This window comes from Camarhynchus parvulus, chromosome 5 (assembly GCF_901933205.1).
Source record: "Camarhynchus parvulus chromosome 5, STF_HiC, whole genome shotgun sequence".
Taxonomy (NCBI): Eukaryota; Metazoa; Chordata; class Aves; order Passeriformes; family Thraupidae; genus Camarhynchus; species Camarhynchus parvulus.
In genome coordinates this window covers 49713618-49734752 of record NC_044575.1, presented here as the reverse complement: position 1 = coordinate 49734752, position 21135 = coordinate 49713618, and the positions used below count along the sequence as shown (strand labels likewise).

Here is a 21135-nt window from a genome sequence, read left to right as displayed (position 1 = left end):
AATTCAAACCCCTTTTTAAAAAAAAAAGTCCTCATTTTAACCACACCTTCTAAACACGTCATTAATAATGTCCCACTAACAAAGACACCAGGATAAATACAAATCATTAAATACACACTATTCAAGATCAGTTTTTAGTCTCGTTAACTCCATTACCTTTTCTGTTTCCCATTTGTCTTCTTTAACTGTCTGCTCTTTTTTTTTTTATCCAATCATAATAAACCCTGAAAATAAAGATTTTTCTTTTTATTTATTAACACAGTCAATGCTAGATAGGTGATACCCTCCCATGTAAGCAGACTCAAATACTCTTGCTGGACATGCAAGATTGTTCTGTCCCCTCTAGTAATAACCACCTGGAATAACTCTAAGGGGTCCTTCAGTAGGACTTGAAGATGGAGTTTCACCACCAAAAGGCAATGCCCAGCCAGCACATGCAGTCCAGGAATGAGACCTGACAATGTGCTGCACCAGGGTCTTGTGCTTTCCAAGCTCTTCCCAGTGTCACATGCTGGGGGATCCAGAATCACAGGATCACTCCCTCAGTGCCATCCCAACACTTCCCCAACACAACTCACTGGTGCCAGCACAGTGTCACTGTCACATTTTCTGGAAAAATCATTTCGTCAGGATTTCTTCTCCTGGGAAGCTGAGAAGCCTCAGAGAAAAATGAAAACAATAATTACCTGATTGCTTCTCCTGTGTTTTGCTGCTTTGGAATGCGGTTGGAGATTGTTTATCCAACATGTGAATTGCTTTAACTTAATGACCAATCACTGTCCAGCTGTGTCAGGACTCTGGAAGAGGTCACGAGTTTTTCATTCATATCTTGTTAAACCTTCTGTAAGTATCCTTTCTCTATTCTTTAGTGTAGTTTTAGTATAGCATTCTTTAATATAATATAGATCATAAAATAATAAATTAGCCTTCTAAGAACATGGAGTCAGAGTCTCAATTCCTCCTTCGTCCTGGGGACGCAGCAAATACCACAGCACAGTACTGCTGTCCCTGTGTGCCACAGGAGTTCACCTGCCTCTTGCAAGTTCCCCACCAGTCTTTTTCAAAAACAAAGGCAGCATTTGCTTCCTGGAATATCCAAGACATTTCAAAATCTAAGTCTGTGGCAAGAAGGCAAATTGTTCTGGGATTACTCCAGACTAGCAAATGGTGTATTTGTACTTCTGATCCTTGTGGCAGGAGGAAGGAGGGAAAAGATCAGAAAAAGAAAGTTGGGGAAAGATGAGGGGACAGATTGCTGAGAGGCAGAAGAGAAGGGGACATTGCTGGTTAGAAAGAAAACAAGTGGGTTTTTTTGGTGTTGTGTTAATCTAGTTGTCCTGGGTAAAATCCAGTGGAGGCTGGCCAGCTTCCATTAGCTAAGCAGCCAGCCCCACTGCATGTTCTGCTTGGGGATTGTTGTCTCATCTCTAGAGGCCTTCAAGACACCTGCTAGGGCTCTCTGCTACCATGGCCAAGCATTGCACACCACTGAAAATATGCTTTGTTTATTCAAAAGGAACTGCAGCAGGCTGAGGAGCTGGTGGACCGCTGTCAACAGCAGTGAATCTGTTTACCCAGAAAACAGGTGCAATGCAAGCAAGGGCTCTGCCCTCCCTCAGCACATAGCAGGACACTGGCAGCAGAAGGAGAGGGAGAAACTCACAGGCTAAGAGAAGTCTGAAGGATCAATAAGGCCAGGAGGGAGATATTTCAATCTCCCCTCCCTAGCCCCTATCTATCCCAGAGGATAAGATCCCACATTCACCCTTGACTGTGAGATAAGATGATGCTCTTTGGCATTAAGATCTTGCTAAAAATGATATATTTTTAGGACATTTTCCAGGGCAGTAGTCTCCTTCTGGACCACATCCCAGCATTTTTCCTGCTCCACAGCCCCACACTCCAGCCATGCTGGATGACTGGTCACACATCAGCTGCAACTGTGGGATCCCAAGCTGTGAGAAGCCTGTAACGTGCTGTCCAGAGCATGAGTCACTTGTTCCCCATGCAGGCTGCACACAAGGGGACAGGCCAGCCCTCGTTCTTCTCTTTAACCACTGCATTCACTCACTTGGTTTGGAGTTAGCCACCCCTTCCACAGGCAGGCAGCACACCTCGCTCTGAGATAAGCCCTGCTGGCAGACAGATGATGTGTTTGGGAGGAAAGGGAAGGAGCAAGAAATCTCCTCTTGCAAAGAAGATTTTGTGACTTAAGTTCATTCCTCCAACATAAGCAATTGGAGAGAAACACAAGTCCAGAGATTCCATGCCTGGTCCTCTTTAGACAAAAAGCCAAAGAGATCCCAGGAGCAAAGTGCCATGGCTGCCAAATCAGAACAAAAGTACCAGGAAGAAAGAAGAAAGGCTTCTTGTGTGTCCCCCCAATTCCAAATATAATACCCACAGGACTGCGAAACACGCTAGAACAAGAGTATAAATGGATGTTTAAATAGACTGTTGTCATCTAGTACATCTAACAAATCTAATCAGAAGTAACAAATGCTGCTAAAAGCCTGTTGCAGCGGCATCAGATGTAGCATTTAGGAGTCAATTTACAAACACTATCAGTTTCCTTCTTCCTTTTCGGATGTGTTCTGTTGATATTTCGTATCAGGTTCTGCTCCTGTCCCAATCCCTGTTGACTTCAGTTTGTGACCATAAAACCCCTCTGTCAGATCCCCTGCTTCCCAAGGGCAAAAGGGTGAGATTCACTGCTAAGAGGTGCTCAAATACAAATCCAATGGATGGAGTGTGAAATCACAAAAGTTAACAGTGAGCAGGACAATTTCCTGGCAAGTCAAGAAATCTTTATTTAAACTGCTGCTGTGCCTCATGAAGGCATTTGCAGGCAGAACACTCTAGTGGTAACAATCACTTTCAAGCACAAAGATGCACAGGAAATGTCAGGCACGCATTGGAATGTGTCATAGTTAAGGATGTGACACAAAGCCTGCTGAAGCTAGTGGGTCTGAGAGCAGTCTTAGAAACCAAAATTTAGGTACTTTGTAGGAAAAAAGAGGAAAAAAAAAGATAGATGTATTTGTGATCCATGACTGAATACGGCTAAATACAGCTAAAGAGAATGGCTTTTCCTAATTATATTTATCAGGAGAAACTTTTTGATTTAAACACTTGCATAGCTGTAACAATGTTATCTAATTTTGGCAGAGTGGAATGGAGTAGACTGACTAAAATTAGGTTTGAGGTTTGCAAACATGCACTAAGAGACACAAGGCTTCACATGACTCATCCACATCTCTACTAACGCCTTCCTGAGAGACTAATGGAGGGATCCTCAGCAAGGGATCCTCAGCAAGGATGATAATTGTCTCAATAAAGGCAGGAGATTTAAAGTAACCATGTTATGAGTAATAAGAAGATACTGCATTTGCCCAAGGCAGCACATTCATTTTCAGCAATAGAAAACCTCTTATGTGGAGAAGGCACTTCTAAATATTTTCCTGAAAAGGTAGTTAAATCTGAATGAATGTGTTAAAGCCTATCTATCCTCACCTCCTGCCACAGACTGGGAAGTCACATTATAAAACAGTGTGACATGGAAATACAAATATAACTTTGTCCAGGAGGGGTCATTCAAAAGAAAAACACCTGAGTAGAAGCTGTTTCCAAAAGAAGAGTGCTGCAATCTTGGTAGGTTTATATTCCAGGAGTCTTCCAATCCCCATTTTTTAGACAGGGAATCTTTTTGCCCAAGACACCCCAGTGCTAGCACAAGCCTGGGAAGAAACCCAGGTCTTCTCAGGCCCTGCTCCCAATCCATCCACCACATCCCACCATCTTTCTGAAGCCCATACTAACTCTGGGTCTCTGTAAGAGAGGTGGGAATGAGAATAAATCTGACAGTGCTCTGCACTGAAATGGTGAAGTTGCTGAGTTCAATACTTTCTACCTTCAGCCTTCCAGCTCAGAGAAGAGCTCCTGCATGCCACACATGCCTCATGACCTCTAAAGGCTGGGAAGACACAGCACTGCTAGAACAAGGCTCTTCTTATCAGTGCCTCCACGACCATGCAAGCAGGCAGCAGGGTTCCAGCACTTTGAGACACAGGAGGTCCCTGTGATGATGAAATCCAGAAAATGTAAGCAGTTAATCAACACAGCACTGGGTGACGCATGTTGGTACGGGAAAGGCAAATTGTTTCACTGACAAGGATGGCAGAAGGACAAACACCACGCCCTTCCTGCAAACAAAAAATGTGACTTCCAGTTCTGTGAGTACAACTCAGCTGTAATTATCATGGCACAAATGAACTGGCATCATGCCAACACAGACACAAGGTTCAGCTTGGTCAGGTGCCATCTGACCAGGTGAGCTTCACAGTCTCTGCAACACCCCCGGTGCCAGGAAGCATCAGACAGCAGCTACTGATACACAGGCAACCACTGCCAGCCCCTCTGACAGCTGTGGGTCTGACTAACGCTTCAAGTCAATGACAGAGAGCTGATGGGCAGGGAAAGGAGGCAGAAATTACAACCCTGGGGCTAAAACTGGTGAACTGGCAGTTGGAGCAGCTAAGGGAAGGATATAAAATGTACTTCCAGTCATAGACTAAACTTCTGATATCACTTACCTACCTACATTCTATTCCAGGCTAGACTTCTGCAGCTTTATTCCAGTAATGGCTTCAAATTGGGTAGACAGAAGAGGGAATGAGAAAATACCTGATCCTCTCTCTCCCCTCAGGCTCTTGGGTATCTTCTGTGATGAGCTCCCACCTCGGGAACCAGGGAATACAGATCTGCCCTGGTCTTTGCCTGGCCAGGGTGGGCTGTGAAGAGCTTCTGATGCTGAAGGCTTCACTAGAGAACAGGCCTGTGTAAAGCAGGGGACTTGTGATAATGAGGAAAGTTACTATGTAATTGATTTAATTGGTGTAATTGAAGGCACCATGCCTCATTTTATTGCAGGAAAATGAAATAGTCACATCTCATTCTGTCTCCCACCTTATACCCAGAAATATAATGGTACCAAGATTTGAGTGACTGGGAATAGCTCCATTTTCTCTGCAAGCAAAAAGTCAAGGAACTTCGTATTTTTTAAAATGAAAAACTGAGATTAGACCTGACATTTAGAAGCTTCCAAAACTGGCAGGCCCTAGGGCCAGGGACTTTACAGTCCCGGGAGGGCAGCTGTGCAAATTCAAAGAAATGAAGTGCAAGGAAATTGCATAAGTTGACCTCCTCCTCTGCAGCGGGGAGAGAAAGTCCAACACTTCCATGCTTCACTGGGCAGGCATTCACAAAGATGAGTAAAATATTATGATCAAAATGCCTCCACAAGGAAACTCACTGAGGCAGCTGCTCTCCATCCCAGCTTAAAAATTCAACTCTGCTGGTCCCTGTAGAGGAGCAGGACGCTGACACAAGCCTTACCTTCGGCTTTCTTTTCTTATATGACTTCACAACACTTGTGTCTGCAGATGAGTGAAGCCTCTTTGCACAGCCACTGTCATTTCACTAGCAGACTCGGGCAGCAAACTCACAGAGTGGAATTGAGTCCAGCAAATCAGTGAATGCATCTTTTCTGTCTTAAGGAACTGCAACACAGCATTTTCTGCCAGAAAGAAGGCTCGGGTGTTCAGCACCTTTTGAACACATGCTTCCAGATGAAAAATATCTGCCACTATAATTAAGGGTAGGGTGCTTAACTAAATATTTCTTTTGTCAGCCATTCATTTTAAAATGCGAGTTTGTTGCCACATTATGCCATTTCAATATTGGATTGCCCTCAACCAGAACATCTGTGTACTTCACCAGCTGCTTTAAACAACTGCCTTCTTTAAAACTAAGTGAAACAGATTATGTGTTTTATTATAGTCAGATTTCACTGTGAAGTTCATTGTCTCATGTGGCACAGTTGGCAAGAAGAGAATTATCAATTCACTTCCAAATTAAACGAAAAACCAAAACTCAAACCTCCCTTACTAAAGGAACAGCAACTGCCACCTTATAATTGCAATAAAGATGTTATCACTGGAAGATTTAACATTATTTATATATTCATCTGCTTAATATTTGCTAAGACATTTAGAAGCATACCCCAGGAAAACTACAGGTTCAGTCATTCTGCAGCTGGCAATGCCAGGGAAGAAGAGATCAGCTCCTGGGCCATGTAGATAATTGTAGCCTTTAGTTCCACATAGGCTTGGTTGGAATAACTATTAGCTCAGGATATTCATGTGCACTTCTCAGTGTACAGCAGTATCTCTCAGAGCAGTGAGATGCAAAAGCGTAGTCAGGTGTAAGAAGGGATATGAGATTTCTTGTCCCAGAGCTCAGCTTTTAAAACAAAAAGTCATCAGTTATCCTTGTGACAAAGGATTTATTATTGGAGCAAAAAGCATGAACCATGTTTAAGGTCCATCCTTATTTCTTGCTATTTCAATGGTTAATGAATTATAAGCCAGATCCAGTGCAGGAATAAAGTAGTACTGCATGGAGAACATCCCCAGCTACTCTACAAAAAGCACAACAGTTTGAGGCTTTGACAAAATCATGTAAAGAGGAGCACAGGGATTATTTCTTGAAGGGAATTTCCTTTTTAGTGTTAGCAAACTACTGCACCAGCGAAAACAGGCTGGTCTAGGATGACATTTAAAACAAAGCACTTCATAAAAACAAGTGGTTTCAAGCAAATGTCAGCTATCCCGGCTACATTAATTGATTAATTGATTAAAAGCATAAAGATTAATTGATTCAAAGCATAAAGATAGTAACACCCAAATGAGATGACAAAAGTTACACACTGTCAGTGTAAGTCACAGACCAGGAGAAGATCAGATACACTTTGACATATCTGCTTTTGTGTTTCAGGTGTTTAATACACCAGAAACCTTCTGAAATCCCCTACAATTCTCTCCACAACTTCTCCAGTATTCCAAAGGGCAGATAGGTAGAACATGAAGGAAGCTATTCTCAGTTTTCCTCATCTGGATGGGTTTTACTGTTCAGGAACAGAAGTCTTTGGACTTCTAAATACATCTTTCCCTTGGAAAGCTTCATGACAGCACAGAATTTCAGTGGTTTGGGTACTATTACATATACATAATCAAGCCAAAGCACAACAAAATCACAGGGCACATCATACAACTTAACACAGAGAGAGGGATTTTACAGACAGCCTGTATGGATACACAGGAGCACATTAACCTAAGGATACTGATGCAGTAGTGCTTTGGGTACCCCTGCAGAAGTGGTCTTCAGATGGCTGTGTAAGCATCACACGCACTGCATTCCAAATAGGAGAATTTAAACTGAAAGAAAAAGGACATCCCAGGGGATTTGGTAAGAATCAGGATAACAATGAACTGAACCCCTAAAATGCTCCCTATAACAGGGCAGTAGGTGATATTGTTGGAAGAGGTGCTTGTACCCCAATCAGGAGTCAAGTTCTGTCTTGACTAACATCATGTTTTACAAGGGAGTTTATTTGCTCCATTTCCTGGAATAAAGAGATGCATTCAAGCACTAAACTGAATTCAAAGCTGTGGTCTCACCCAAGTCAGTAAGACAGTACCTGGGTGATTCCCATGTTTGTACTCCAAAACTGCAGTTAAATCTAATGAACATTAAAACATGGGCCAGAAGGTGAAATAAAGAAGATAAACTGAAAAGTGACACATGCAAAATCCCAGTATAAAAAAGATAAACTCCTAAAGGTAAGCCACAGTTTGAGCCAGACAAAATATCAGAGCCTCTTACACTCAGTTCTGAGTTCTGCTTCACTTTGTCCAGTCCAGACAACCTCTAAGTGTCAGTTCTTCAGTTGGACTCCCTTAAAATCAGAAGAAATAAAAGTGCTTATAGAGCATGGTTCATCTACTCCTAAAGTAGGTGGCTAAAACAGGTCAGATGAATCACGTTAGCAGCAGTTCTTTCTCTCCATTGATTACACAAGGAGCCCACAGGGACCAGCCTGGATGGAGACATTCAGAGTTGGGAGAAATGAAGCTCATCCCAGACATCTGCACAACTGCATCCACAGCACTACTAATCCTCTCATGGCTGAAAGTGGGACTCATTTCCACTGCAGAAAAAAGACAAAAGTAGAAGACAACCAGCTTTCTGAAGAGTGATCTCAAATGTGAATTCCCAACATGGCAAGGTCTTCCCATTTCAAACATTTGGATTAAGCCCATGGGTTGAAAGAGTCTGAGCCTGTTCCCTATTCCCAGCACCACATCTAATCTGGAATCTGACCTTTGGCATTTTATTTAACCTTACTTTTCCTACTAACAGCAAAGTAGGGATCATTTTAACATCTCTGCCAGAACGCTGAGTTACTTGATGAACATCTTTAAAGTGTTCTGGGATTTCTGTGCTCCTCATAAAAACAGTGATACTATTAACTATTATATGAGCACTATTGTGATTACCATTACAAAGACAGCATTTTTCTGATATTTACCTTTAAAACAGCTGTTATTAACTTTCATGTGCTTTTCTTTGAACAGTCCTTCTCAGTCATATTCCCATGCCTATTTCTCTGGGATTTGTATCTTCTGATCTGACAGTTTGCAGGTTTATCACCAAATTCCCTTTTTGTATTGCCTGTTAAAATCATGTACTAATGAAAAAAATCATTCTTTGCTTTCTGCCTAAATATGTCTGTATATAAATAGCTCTCTCCATATATATAAAAGCCCACACATTCTGTCATTAAGTGTAGCAGACAAATAGATTTGAATTGCAGTAGTGTAAATAAACATGCAGCCTTTTCCCAAATCTAATGGACAGATATAAATAAGTCCTGTCTAGAAGCCACACTTGAATCACTGTTCACAGTAATTTGGGCTACAAATCAAAACAAAGTGTCATTGTCTCCATCCTCTATGCTCACAACCCCAGCAGGGAAATTTCAAGGAAATTGCTCACATAATACAAACTTTCATTTATAGAACAAATAGAAACACACATACAAAACTATCTCAGTGTGTTTATGTACATATATACACATACAGTTATGTTTCAGAGGGAAGGCATCCTTGGACAAGGGAGAGCCATAGAGCAGGGCTTGGATCTCATTCGTCAGTGCCACTCCCAGGATTTAGGACACTCTGTACCTCAATTTCTCTGCCTTTAATAACTGATCTGGAGACAGCCCCCCACATGCATGGGCACAGAGGTACCGTGCCTGGCAGCATCTGCATTAAATCCCAGTGTTAAAGAAAAATACTCAGCTCTAGAGCACAGATTTGATACCCTGTCAGATCTATCTCCCCTTGAATTTACAGTGATTTGGGACTTCAGACTAAAGTCAGCATGCTGGACATCAACTAAGGAAACCCAGCTGACTCCTCCAGCCCAAGTTCCTGGATGGATGGCTTCCTGTGATGTGTATTTCTGGGGATTGCAGTGAGAGGTGCAGTTCCAGCCAAGCCAGTGCACCTGCACTGCCCCACTTCCCCAGCAGCTCTGTCCCCGCTTGCCTTGAACATCGGAGTCAAACTCAAACTGACAAGCAACACCTGTCCCCACAGCTATTTTCCACACCCATCTACATCTAGTCCTTGCTTCATTGCCTTCTTTAAAGTTTTATAAAGGTTTCAGTGAGCAGTCTTAGTCAAGTTGCTGACTCTTTTTCTTAATGCTTCCTTGACTGAGCTCAGACATCTGAAGGAATCTGGGTTTAAGTAATCTGCTCACAAAGAAAGTCCTGGAAATATGCTTTCTGCTCATCATCACCTTAAACCACAAGTGCAAATCTGCAGTACAGTGCATTTTTCCTACGTAGTAACACAATGAAATGGTTTTGCTTCCCTTGCATTCGATTTTCTCAACAGCTCCTCTCCCAGACAGACTCTATAAATCAGGAGATATATCTCAAAATGCATTCTTAAAATTCAACTTCCTATTCATGGCACCCACCAAAAGTCTTGGTATCATCCTTTTGGAGTACAGAGAAACAACTAAAAGATGCAGCAGTTTGTAGATTAGTTGTTTTAATTTAAACGTGTAATTTAGAAGCATACAAATTGACTATAAAGATTTGAAAACCTCAGAAATTCTGAGAAAGTGCATTTTGGTGAAGGATGGCCAGCTGAGTGCTGTACTTGGATCACAACACATGCTGGGGAAGGTGATGGGCTGAAGCCCCAAGAAGTAAGATGGTATCAGGCTCTTGGGGTTTGGTGGGACCCCAAAGGTGTCAATCCCTGTGTGTGACAGTAAGGCAGAGCTCAGGCTCTCATCCTTGGCATCACCAGGCCAGACAGACCAACCTCAGATGCTTCAGACAGAATAAGCCAAAAAAGCAAAGGAAAACACATTCCAGACCTCAAGAGCCAAATTCTGCATCTACAGGGAAAACCAGTCCGTGTCTGACCCCTTGCCTTCCCCCCACCCACACACAAGAGCAGCCTGCTGAAATCCCCAGTATTTGGCAGCTGAGGTTATCCTGGTGCAGACCCAGAGCATACAAGTGTGCCTGGAGCTCAGGAGGAACGTGGGAAGCTGCAGGGACTGAGCTCACACCCACACCCAATGCTTGTGCACTTGCAGGCACAGATGTGACCCTTTCTGGGGAGAGAAAATTGTATCTGAAAGCAGCAGAACTGCAGTGGGAGCTGAGGTGATGGCAAGTGTACTGTGTCCCCTCTGAACAAACCCCTCCGCTTCCTAAGGCTTGATGCAAGGAAATCACATTGTATTTCAGGATTGATTTTTCTCTTACTTCGACCTTCTAAAGTAGGATATTGTTACATCTTGGTCAGCAATGTCAGGATTTTCTCTAGTAAATCAGGCACCATTTTCATGTCAAATTACAGAGATACCTTACATGGGCTGTACCCTCTGGGTAATTCATTTTCACCTTCTTCTTTAATAACACGTTTTCTTTCTTCTCCCTTACACACTGAACTTTATAAATAGTTTAAATAAATGCCTATCTCTGTTTAATGAGCTTGTTCTGTCTGAGTGAGCTTTGAAAATGCCATTGGTTATATGGAGTAGTTAAAAATTACCATAGGGGAGCTACTGACATGAGAGCATTACCTCTTATTAGTACTAATAATCTTGCCTAACAAGCCAGTAGAGTCTTTGAAGTCTCATCCTCAAGCTTTGAGATTGATCCTTTTCCAAAAGTCATGGTGGTGGGTTTTTCCCCATCCTTTATATTACTAGTACTTAGGATTCCTAAATCCTTTGCTGCTTCTCTTGCAACAAAATTGTCCCAGTACCATAACAGGACCAGTCCAGCTGCACCATACAGCAGCGCTAGGGCCAAAATGTCTGCTCCCCTCATTCTGCAATACACACAGGCAAACTTAGAATCACATTTTCCACACTCTTCATCACTGAAAAACAAACAGAAACTTTCAAATAATTCAAACACTCCACATCTATGTGAGCCCTTCAAGACAAAGGCCAATTTTCTACATAAATAGCATCCAGCTGGTCCTCCTCCCTGGAATAATCAGAGCCAATACATGCTCTTGTGAAAATCTGATCCATGTAAAATGCATTTTTCTTCATTTTTGAAATATGGTTCTTAGATTTCCATTCCCCAATTAAAACAAGAATGTGACTTTGATCTCAAATAATTTGCAATGCATGTCCAAAAGAGTCTTATCTTTACTCCCATTTTAACATCACTTTATAAGAAACAGCTCCTTGGCAAACAGCAGTTTAGCTGTGATGGCTGGGCAGAACAGTGTTAACTACATGAAATGGCATCAAAAAGTGCTGTCTCATGAAGCAAAGGCAGTCTGGATGCAAAGCTGGCAGGAATACTTCTTTTATTATAAAAATTTTTAGAGTCTGAAGAAAGAATGAGCCTTTTGATTTAAAACCCTCCTTCAGTCTGAAAAAAAAGTTTAAATCATCTCTTTCCCTAAATTTTTACCTGTCTTTCTCTCTTTTTATTTCTTTTCAGCCTGTTCTTTTCCCTGTCTCTTTCCCTCCCATGGACAAATTTAATGGGAAGTTAGTCTGAGGCTTCACACCACAAGGATTAAAATGGATCATAGGAAGAAGCCCCCATACCCTGTACCTACCTTATGAATAGCAGAAATAACAAGACCAGCAATTTTATCCATTTGGCCTTGTTGCACAAGAAAAGTCAAGAGGGGATTTGGACATCCACGCTGTTCTCTAGCTGAAAATATGGACAGGGACAGAGAAAATGAGCATCTCTGGGAGACACCAGGATATTGACACCAAGCATCCACCCCCATGAAGCAGGCACTGCAGGTAGGAAGCAGTGGGCAGCAGCTGTTTTCCATGAAAGTTCAGCTGAAATACTTCAAATCTTTATAGACTTCATACTTAGGCTTAGCAAACACAGGACTGAGAATGACTTGCTCTAAAGGATGCCCATAGGTGGATTTAAAAATTATCATAAATTCTGTTATTTGAAGAAGCCATCTGTACTCGTGTTTGTTTTAATTTTAAAGATTGACATCAATTTCCATGGGCCTTGATAACTACCTTCAGTTCTGAAAAGTGTGTCTGGATCCTCATTAAACAACAGCAGACACTTCTTGTTTGCAAATATTACCACAAGGTTGGTTAAAAAAAGGAGGGGGGGCTAAACATGTTTTGGAGATGAGAGAGCGTTAAAAAAGGGAGAAGGGGATAAACATGTTTTGGAGATGAGAGAGACAAGACAAAAATGCAAAAACAGGTTATCATGCCTAGAAGGCAAAGGGAACAGAGAGGAAATTCCTTGGGTTTGGAAATGAATTGCACTGCAGATCTCAGGTAGCTGAACCTAGCCTTTGGCACCAGTGAGACTCTGTAGGGCTTGCAGTTCAACAGGAGAAAAGAAGGGAACACTCTTCCACAGACAGCCCCCTGTTTAAGGCACTAAATACACACACCATAGACAATTTACACTGATTTAACTGTGACTGGAAATTACCTCCTACATAGACAGTGGAGCTCCTCCAGTCCAATGAATATCCTGGGATAAGTCTCCTTTCATATTTATATTTGGGATAAGATTATATGCCCAAGCATTAGATTTTTTTGCCCCTTAAAATCTGGCCAAACCTGACTCCACCACCTCTAACAAAGAGTCTCTATGTTCCTCTTCAGTAGAAATATTTCAACATAGCCACTATGAGAATAGTGTGTGCTTATCTTCATTTCCAGCAACAGCATTCTCACATTACTTTCTTAGAAGCATTTCTCTCCTCTTCAAATGCCTCTGTGCTAAACCACTGAAATATGTGGCAACTGCAGTGTCAGTTGTCACAGGGAAAAATATGTCAGCAAAAACATTTGATTCAATCTGCTGTTTAAGGAAGCAACATTTCCTCAGGGTATATGCCTTGTGTGGATAAATAACAACTGTCCAAAATCCAAGGATCTAAAATCAATTTCCAATACCAAAGAGCAGATTTGAGGCAATCACCTTCAGCAAAAGAATAATGCAAAACCAGTTCCTTTTCCTCCTTTTTTAATTTAGCGCAAATTTGTTTTTGAAAAAAAAATTTAGTCTCTCAGTCACAAAATGAAGGGTGAAGGATTATGTAAAGGGTGTTACAGATCTCATTGGGACCATAATTTGCCACCCAGGCTTCTGCATTTTCTCTGATGAGATGCATCATATGGAATACTCACATTTGAATATTGAACAACTTGCCAATTCCTATAGATAATCAAAAACTTCTGTCTCAACAATGTGTTTCCACCAAGTTTCATGTTCAGCTCTGAGGCTCCCAGCATAAGAAGGACATCAGCCTCTTGGGAGAGTCCAGAGGAGGCCGTGAAGATCATTCAAGAGCTGGAGCACCTCTCCTCCAAAGACAGGCTGAGAGAATTGGGGTTGCTCAGCCTGGAGAAGTCTCTGGGGAGACCTTGCAGCACCTTCCAGAACCTAAAGGGGCTTCAAGCAACAGGGAGAGGGTCTTTCTACAAGGGCATGGAGTGATAGGACAAGGGAGAAGGGCTTCAGGCTGAAAGAGGGGATGTTTAGATCAGGTATCAGGAAGAAATTCTTCACGGTGAGGGTGGTGAGGCACTGGCACAGGCTGTCCAGAGAAGCTGTGGCTGCCCCATCCCTGGAAGTGCTCAAGGCCAGGTTGGATGTTGTTTTGAGTAACCTGGTCTAGTGGGAGGTGTCCCTGCCCGTGGCTGGGGATTGGAACTAGTCGCTCTTTAAGGTCCCTTCAGCCCAAACCATTCCATGATTCTGTGAATTTGTGTGTATCCATGTGAGGACAGAAGGGAGGAACACGAGCAGCTAGTGGTTCACTGGTGGACACTTTGTGGCAGAGAAAGCACTGAGCAAGCAGAGATTTGGCCAGCCTGCAGCTTCCAGGCTCACATATTTGTGGTTATTTATTAAGCACCTACAGGATATTTTGAAGATGATATACAATTGGAGAGTTCAGCTATGCAGGTCAGAAGATCCTGCAACTAATTATGGTCTGCCAAGATACCATCCTTGAATTTTCTCCATTTTAAACCTGCTTTCTCCCTTTCATTTAACACCCTTTGAACTCAGAAACAATTGCTCCTCACATTTTTCCCCTCTCGTCAGAAAAGATTAACTCCACCATTTGGTGTGTTTTTCACTAGCTGCTCCATCTAACCTGGAAGGTCAGAGTCACCAACTTGGAACAACAATGTGTTCCACTTCTCTGTAGCGCTGCAATCCCATTACACCTCTACAACACCTGTAGCAACTTGAAATAGTCTTTTGGCAACTCTCCTGATGCTTCTTACTCATCAATAGTATCCTATTTCTTGCAGCAAGGAACAGAAATCCTTTTCTACAGTCACAGAGTCATAGAATAGTTTCAGTTGGGAGGGACCTTAAAGATCATCTAGTTCCAACCTCCCTGCCAGGGACACCTCCATATTCTTGGGATTGCCCTGACCTTCGTGAAGTCCACATGGATCCACTTCTCAAGTGTGTCAAGGTCCCTTCCCTCCAGTGGGCTGTCTGCACCACACAGCTTGGTGTCATTGGCAAACCCACTGAGGGTGTGCTCAATCCCACTGTCCACGCTGCCAACAAATGTGTGAACAGTGCCAATTCCAACACTGGCCCCCGAGAGCACCACACGTCACTCAGCACTGGTGTCCACTCTCACATCAAGCTGCTGACCACAGCTCTTTGAGTGTGACCACCCAGCCAATTTCTCAACCCTCGAGTTGTCCATCTGTCAGTTGTCTCTCCAGTTTAGAGTCAGGGGTGTTGTGCAGGACAGTGTCAAACATTTGGCACAAATCCAGGCAGATGATGACAGTCATTCCTCCCTTCTCCACCAACACTGTAACCTCACTGCAGAAGGTTTCTGTATTTGTCAGGGACAATTCACTCTTAGTGAAGCCATACTGGCTGGCACCTCACCTACAGCTTCCTAAAGCTGCTTGGCTATTCAAACTTCATTATTCAGTGTCACTTCTGAAAACAGGGATTATTTAAAAGGCCTTCTTCTTAGGAATTTCCAGCAGGAAAAGCTACTGGAGACAGGCCTGCATCCCCTCACAGAACCAGCCTTTTGTCCCTTCGACAAATCATCTTACTGCTTGTTGGGGAAGGGGGAAGGAAAAGTCACGTGCCTTTTACTCTAACATCCATCTTTACAAAATGATCATGCTTGTCCTTTATACAGGTCTTTAATAAACATGCCAGGTACCCTGGAGACACCTAAACTGTCAGCAGTGAAATTACAGAATCACAGACTATCTCATGTTAGAAGGGAACCATAAGTATCACTGAACCAAATTTCCTGCTCCTTGCAGGACTACCAAGAACTAAACCATAAGACTAAGAGCATTGTCCAGGCACTCCTTGAACTCTGACGGGTTTGGTACTGTGACCACTTCCCTGGGGAACTGTTCCAGTGACCCACCACCCTCTCAGTGAAGAATGTTTTCCTAAAGTCCAGTGTGAACTTCCCCTGATGCAGCTTCACACCATTTCCTTGTGTCCTTTTATTGGTCACCAGAGAGAGGAGAATGCTGCACTCAAAGTCAGACCAGGCAATTGGTGGGCACCTGCCATGAGAATTCACTTTTGCAGAATCATGTTAAAACCAAAATTCTTCACTAATTTGGCATATTCAGGGTTTTTTTTTTTCTTGGCAGCAGCAAATGCAGCTTAAACATCACAATTCCTGTGTGCTTATCCAACTGTGCAGCTAAACTCAGCCATGAAATGCTTGTGGGCACAATAAACTCAATGCCTTCATCTCCCCATCGGGGATCACCTGCTCCCAGAGGACATCTTCTACTGCTGCTGTTGCTTTGGGGATCAGCAGATGAGAGGCTCTCCGTGCACCAAAATGCTCCATGTTCATGCTGAGCTCTGCTTTCTATTCATCGGTGGGTTTCAGTTCCTCTATTCAGAGCCAGCTCTCTCTTTTGAGAGACTCATCTTCCTTCCTGTAGCATTCTCAGTTGTGCTCTTTGGATGGGGGAACAGGAGATGTAGTTAAAAATACTGCGATGCTGTGGTGGGCGGTGTAGCAGAAATAGACAGACACCAGCTCACTGCGAAGAATACTAAGTAACATCCCAGAAAGATAAAGGCATAGCAACAAAAGAAAAGAAAATGCATTTGTGTTCTGCCACTAGAGAGCTAAATCTGGGTGGAAGATACCAAATGAGGAGTGCTGCTCGTGGCCTAGTGCACCATCCTCCTGATGGCTTCACGTGCAAAGTCATCTTACAGCAGTGTGGTCATAAAAGCACAGCTTATGGACAATCCTGCCTCCAATTATAGCCCAAATGTATGTGAGCTCTGGGGTTTTATGAAGACAGTGCAGGAATCAGCAATAAAATGGGCCCAACCCATAGCTCACAGAAACCAGAAGCCCATATGGACTGAGAAGGGGCTTAGCTCCATTAACCCTGCTTTAAAAGCAAAGTTTTCAGGGGATATTAGGTTCTTTCCAAGACAGAGATAAACCAAGCTTGGCTGATACAAGAAGCTGTGAGATTATTCTATGGATTTACTCCCTATTTTTCAGAGGCTTAAATCTCTCTTTATCCAGCCAGTAACCACACAGGAAAGATTTCATCCCAAAGGGCTTTACAAATAAGTTTTTCACAAACAATACACCAGAGTCACTTACAGTCTTTAAGTGAGACATTTCTTCAGAGAGGTCCAGCAGCTGCTTAACACTTCATAAAAATAACCTGGCACCATTTCACCAGAGAAGTGAAGATGGCTGCATCGAAGTGAAATTGGGGGAAGCTGGGTGCCCTGATTGCAGGGATGCCTCTCGGCATAGGCTCAGAGTGCCACAGCCTGCACCACCCTGCTGGGGAGTCCTGCAGGTCTGGAAGGGCCAGTGTGGAGACAGAAAAAAAAGAGCAGAGTAACACAGAGAGATGTCTTGGTTGGGTGTGCAAGAGCAGGCACTGCTGGGATCTCCAGGATGGGTACGCAAGAGCAGGCATTGATGGGATCAGCAGGATGGGATCAGCAGGATGGGTGTGCATCAGCAGGCACTGCTGAGATCACCAGGATGGGTGTGCATGAGGAGGCACTGCTGGGATCACCAGGATGGGTGTGCATGAGCAGGCACTGCTGAGATCACCAGGATGGGTGTGCATGAGGAGGCACTGCTGGGATCACCAGGATGGGTGTGCATGAGCAGGCACTGCTGAGATCACCAGGATGGGATCACCAGGATGGGTGCGCATGAGGAGGCAGTGATGGGATCAGCAGGATGGGTGTGCATGAGCAGGCAGTGACGGGATCAGCAGGATGGGTGTGCATGAGCAGGCACTGATGGGATCACTGAGATGGGTGTGCATGAGGAGGCAGTGATGGGATCAGCAGGATGGGTGTGCATGAGCGGGCACTGATGGGATCACTGAGATGGGTGTGCATGAGGAGGCAGTGATGGGATCAGCAGGATGGGTGATCTGGGGACACTTGGGTGCTCAAGGCCTGTGGGTGCACTGGAGGATGGAAACAGCCCTGCTGCTGCAGCACACACACATGAGCATCCACTTCAGGTGAAAGCCAAGGTGGGAGATGAGTGCAAGCCTGTGTTTTGGCCACATGGAAGACAGGGACCCTTAAAAGAGAGTGGGGCAAGCCTGGAGCTGGGGCCCTTGGACCAGAGTGCCCTCTGCTGCTACAGCCACGTTGCTTCCAGGAGCCCATGGCAGGGAGGCTCCCACCTCACTGCTCAACTAGACCTCTTTTTAATCTTTACCTTGCAAGATTTGTTTTGATGCCATCACAATATAAAATAGCCACAGGCACAAGAATAATCATACCATTGAAAAAAACCCATCAACATGCAGATGCAACCTCAACAAAACTCCATGGAAATTCCCAATAAAATAAATGCCATTTAAATGCTGCTATACAGAAACACCAACCCTACCAGTGCAAAATTTAAAAGAAAATGTCTAGCAGTCTGCCCATCAAATGTTAATACTGTTTTCAAATCAAGTCTAAGAGAGGATGACACATAATTTAATAAGCCTAATGGGTGTGTAATCAGCATTTGGCCATTCTTGCCACAAAACTAGGTGTCCTTCTGGCCCAAGATGTCTAGGAAAGCCACTGAAAGACAACTAAGGCTTTAAAAGCAGAATTTTAAAAACATCCTTCTTTTTTTTCCTCATTGTAGATTGATTGAGTATTTCACTCAATTAAGAATAGGACCCAATGAACTGGCAGAAATACAAACAACTCTGTGGGCACAGTAAGTGGCACAGTAAGTTTGGGGCCCATTTGCACCTTAATTTACTGCCCACAATCAGCAATGTCAAGATTCCAAGCATCTCCTCACAGCCCTGACAACAGCAGTTACACAGCATTATCTAGTCTTCCAGTAAAATCTTTCCCCTCAGACAGCATTCATGCTGCATTTCACAACAGGAAGAATACACACAGTCAGCCTGGTTCCCCTTAGCCCTTGCAGCTGGAATCAGAATATTTTGGGGAGTGGGGGTGTCCTGTACCTGCTTTTGCTGCTTTTGCCACCACTCACACACAGAACTGAGCAGCAAGTCACAAAATAATGGAAATTGCCAATAAATCTGCCTAACAAAAGGCAGAATAATGTTAAAAATATCTAATCTGAGGGTGGAAAGTTTCATTTTAAGGTATTTGATAAAGAATGCACATTGTGCATAGAAAGAGAATCCATCATCTCCTCTAGTTACATACTTGGTCAAACAATCCATTTTTTTTACTCAAAAAGAAAGATATTTTTAAGATACATTATAATAACGATATACAGACAAACGTATCACAGGGTGATGCCTAGTGCTGTTTCAACATTGTCACCATTTTATCTGGTCAATTGTATAACACAAGTTACAACAACTGATCACATTAAGCAAAACATTTTTTCACAAAAAGTGAGATACTCCCTACCCCACAACTACTGACCAGAATTTTTTCTAGTCCCAAACTGCATAGGAAAATAATTTTCTGTTAGCAAGGGTAGAAATTCTATTTCATGTTTTCAATTATCTGTTGGGGTTTTAAAAGACCTCAATACTTGCATAAGGATGGAGTTATACTGGGGGTGGGGATGGAGGAGGACAGGGGCAGAGGCAATACTGAGCAGAACCAATATCAAATAAAAAGGGCTAATTTTATATTCTAACAATCACAGTTGTTCAAATGTTTGCAAACTACAAACCAACCCCTACAAACAAAAAAATATTCTTATTTTAAATATAATTCATAAGGAATTCTGCAGCTACAAGGTTATGAAAAAGACATGTATACTCTGCAGCAGCATAAAATATAATCCTATGTACAATCCAAGCATCAATTTTCCCTTCTTTATCACCATCAGTATTTTATCTTGAAGGAGCATCTGTCAGATTCTCCAGAACTAAAAATAGCAAAGACCCTTTTAAAGAGAACATTTTCTGGTTTATATTTATAACTACCCTGCACTCGCTGTCTCTGGCTGCATGGCCATGAAATTTGTGCAAGATATAATCAATTACCCAGCTTTGCACTTCATCATGCAGTTAAGCTCCCGTTACCTGCAACGAACCCTCCAAGCACTTCTCCCCATGCACAGGGCAGAGATTATAAAACACAATAAATATCGGCACATTGAAGAGCTAACTGTAGAGCTGACTGACATTACACAGCAAAAACCTTGTGAGAACAAAAACCGAGCACACTGATGGATAAAACAGAGAGCCTACCTGAATTCTTCAAATGCATACATGGCCTAGCAACTACACAAATGCTCTGAAATTGAAAATAATCTTCTTAACGTCCAGAGGACCATTTAGTTTGTCAAACTGCAGCAAAATGCATAATGACGAGACAGTATATTTGGAATATTCTGAGGAGAAAGGGTATGCAGATACTGGCCTGCAGCCTACAGCTCAGCCAGCTGCTGACAAGCAGCAGCTAACAGGAAAAGGCGATAGAGTACCATGTGATCATTCCTGCAAGTCTGATTAATGCAGTATACTCCAAGAATACAGGCTGATATCTTCATTATTCGAGCCAAATAAGTCAAATATGGTACACGACAGGCTTCACAGCTAAATTATCATTCACATGCTACATCAAAATCAGCAAGTGCAAGCAGAGGATAATAAAAAAAAGTAAATATATATTGTAACCAAAGAGATTAATTAGGCCCATTCAAGCTGGTTTTCTTACCTTGTAGTGATATTTTAGTCTGTTTTTATTCATCTAAACCATCAGTGATGGAACAAAAGACTGCATCCACAAACCTCCCCTTCCATGAATGCCAGAACATTTAAAGTAGTTTATCTGCTAGAAATCATTTCCTCTGTAGTCTATTCCCAACCACTTTAACTCCTTCAGCCCTGAACTCATTGCCATAAACCCCATTTGCAGGGCCATGCGGGCTTTTTAGGGTTTACAGGGTTAACACCAAGAAATCGCAGCAGTGCCACTGAATGAGGTGGGATAAGAGCCAAAGGAGTCATATCTGCGAGATCACAGAAGGGAGATAGGAATGAGGAAAGTTGAGCATTTCGTGGCACTGCAGTGTGCAGGCGAGGATGCTTCAGCTGCCTAGCAACAGCGCACGCAATCTCCATGGCAACAGCGCAGCCAGCGCATCCGCTGCGCACCCCAGGGGCGACACACGGGGACAGCTCGGCGGCACGGCCACACCACCCCGTGCCGGGTGAACCAGGAGCCGCAGGGCACGGCGGGCTCGGGGCTGCAGCCTCGCCTCCTCC

At 43.2% G+C, this 21135-nt stretch overlaps 1 protein-coding gene across 1 annotated transcript in view; it reads right to left on the bottom strand.

Annotated features, from left to right (window-relative positions):
- The window catches only part of EVL (Enah/Vasp-like), a 120665-nt gene extending 100422 nt beyond the window's left edge, over nucleotides 1–20243 (bottom strand). The window contains 1 exon segment of the mRNA XM_030949393.1: nucleotides 20116–20243. Coding sequence (XP_030805253.1) covers nucleotides 20116–20138 — 23 coding nt within the window. The 5' untranslated portion in view covers nucleotides 20139–20243.
- Nucleotides 20244–21135: the final 892 nt, after the last annotated feature.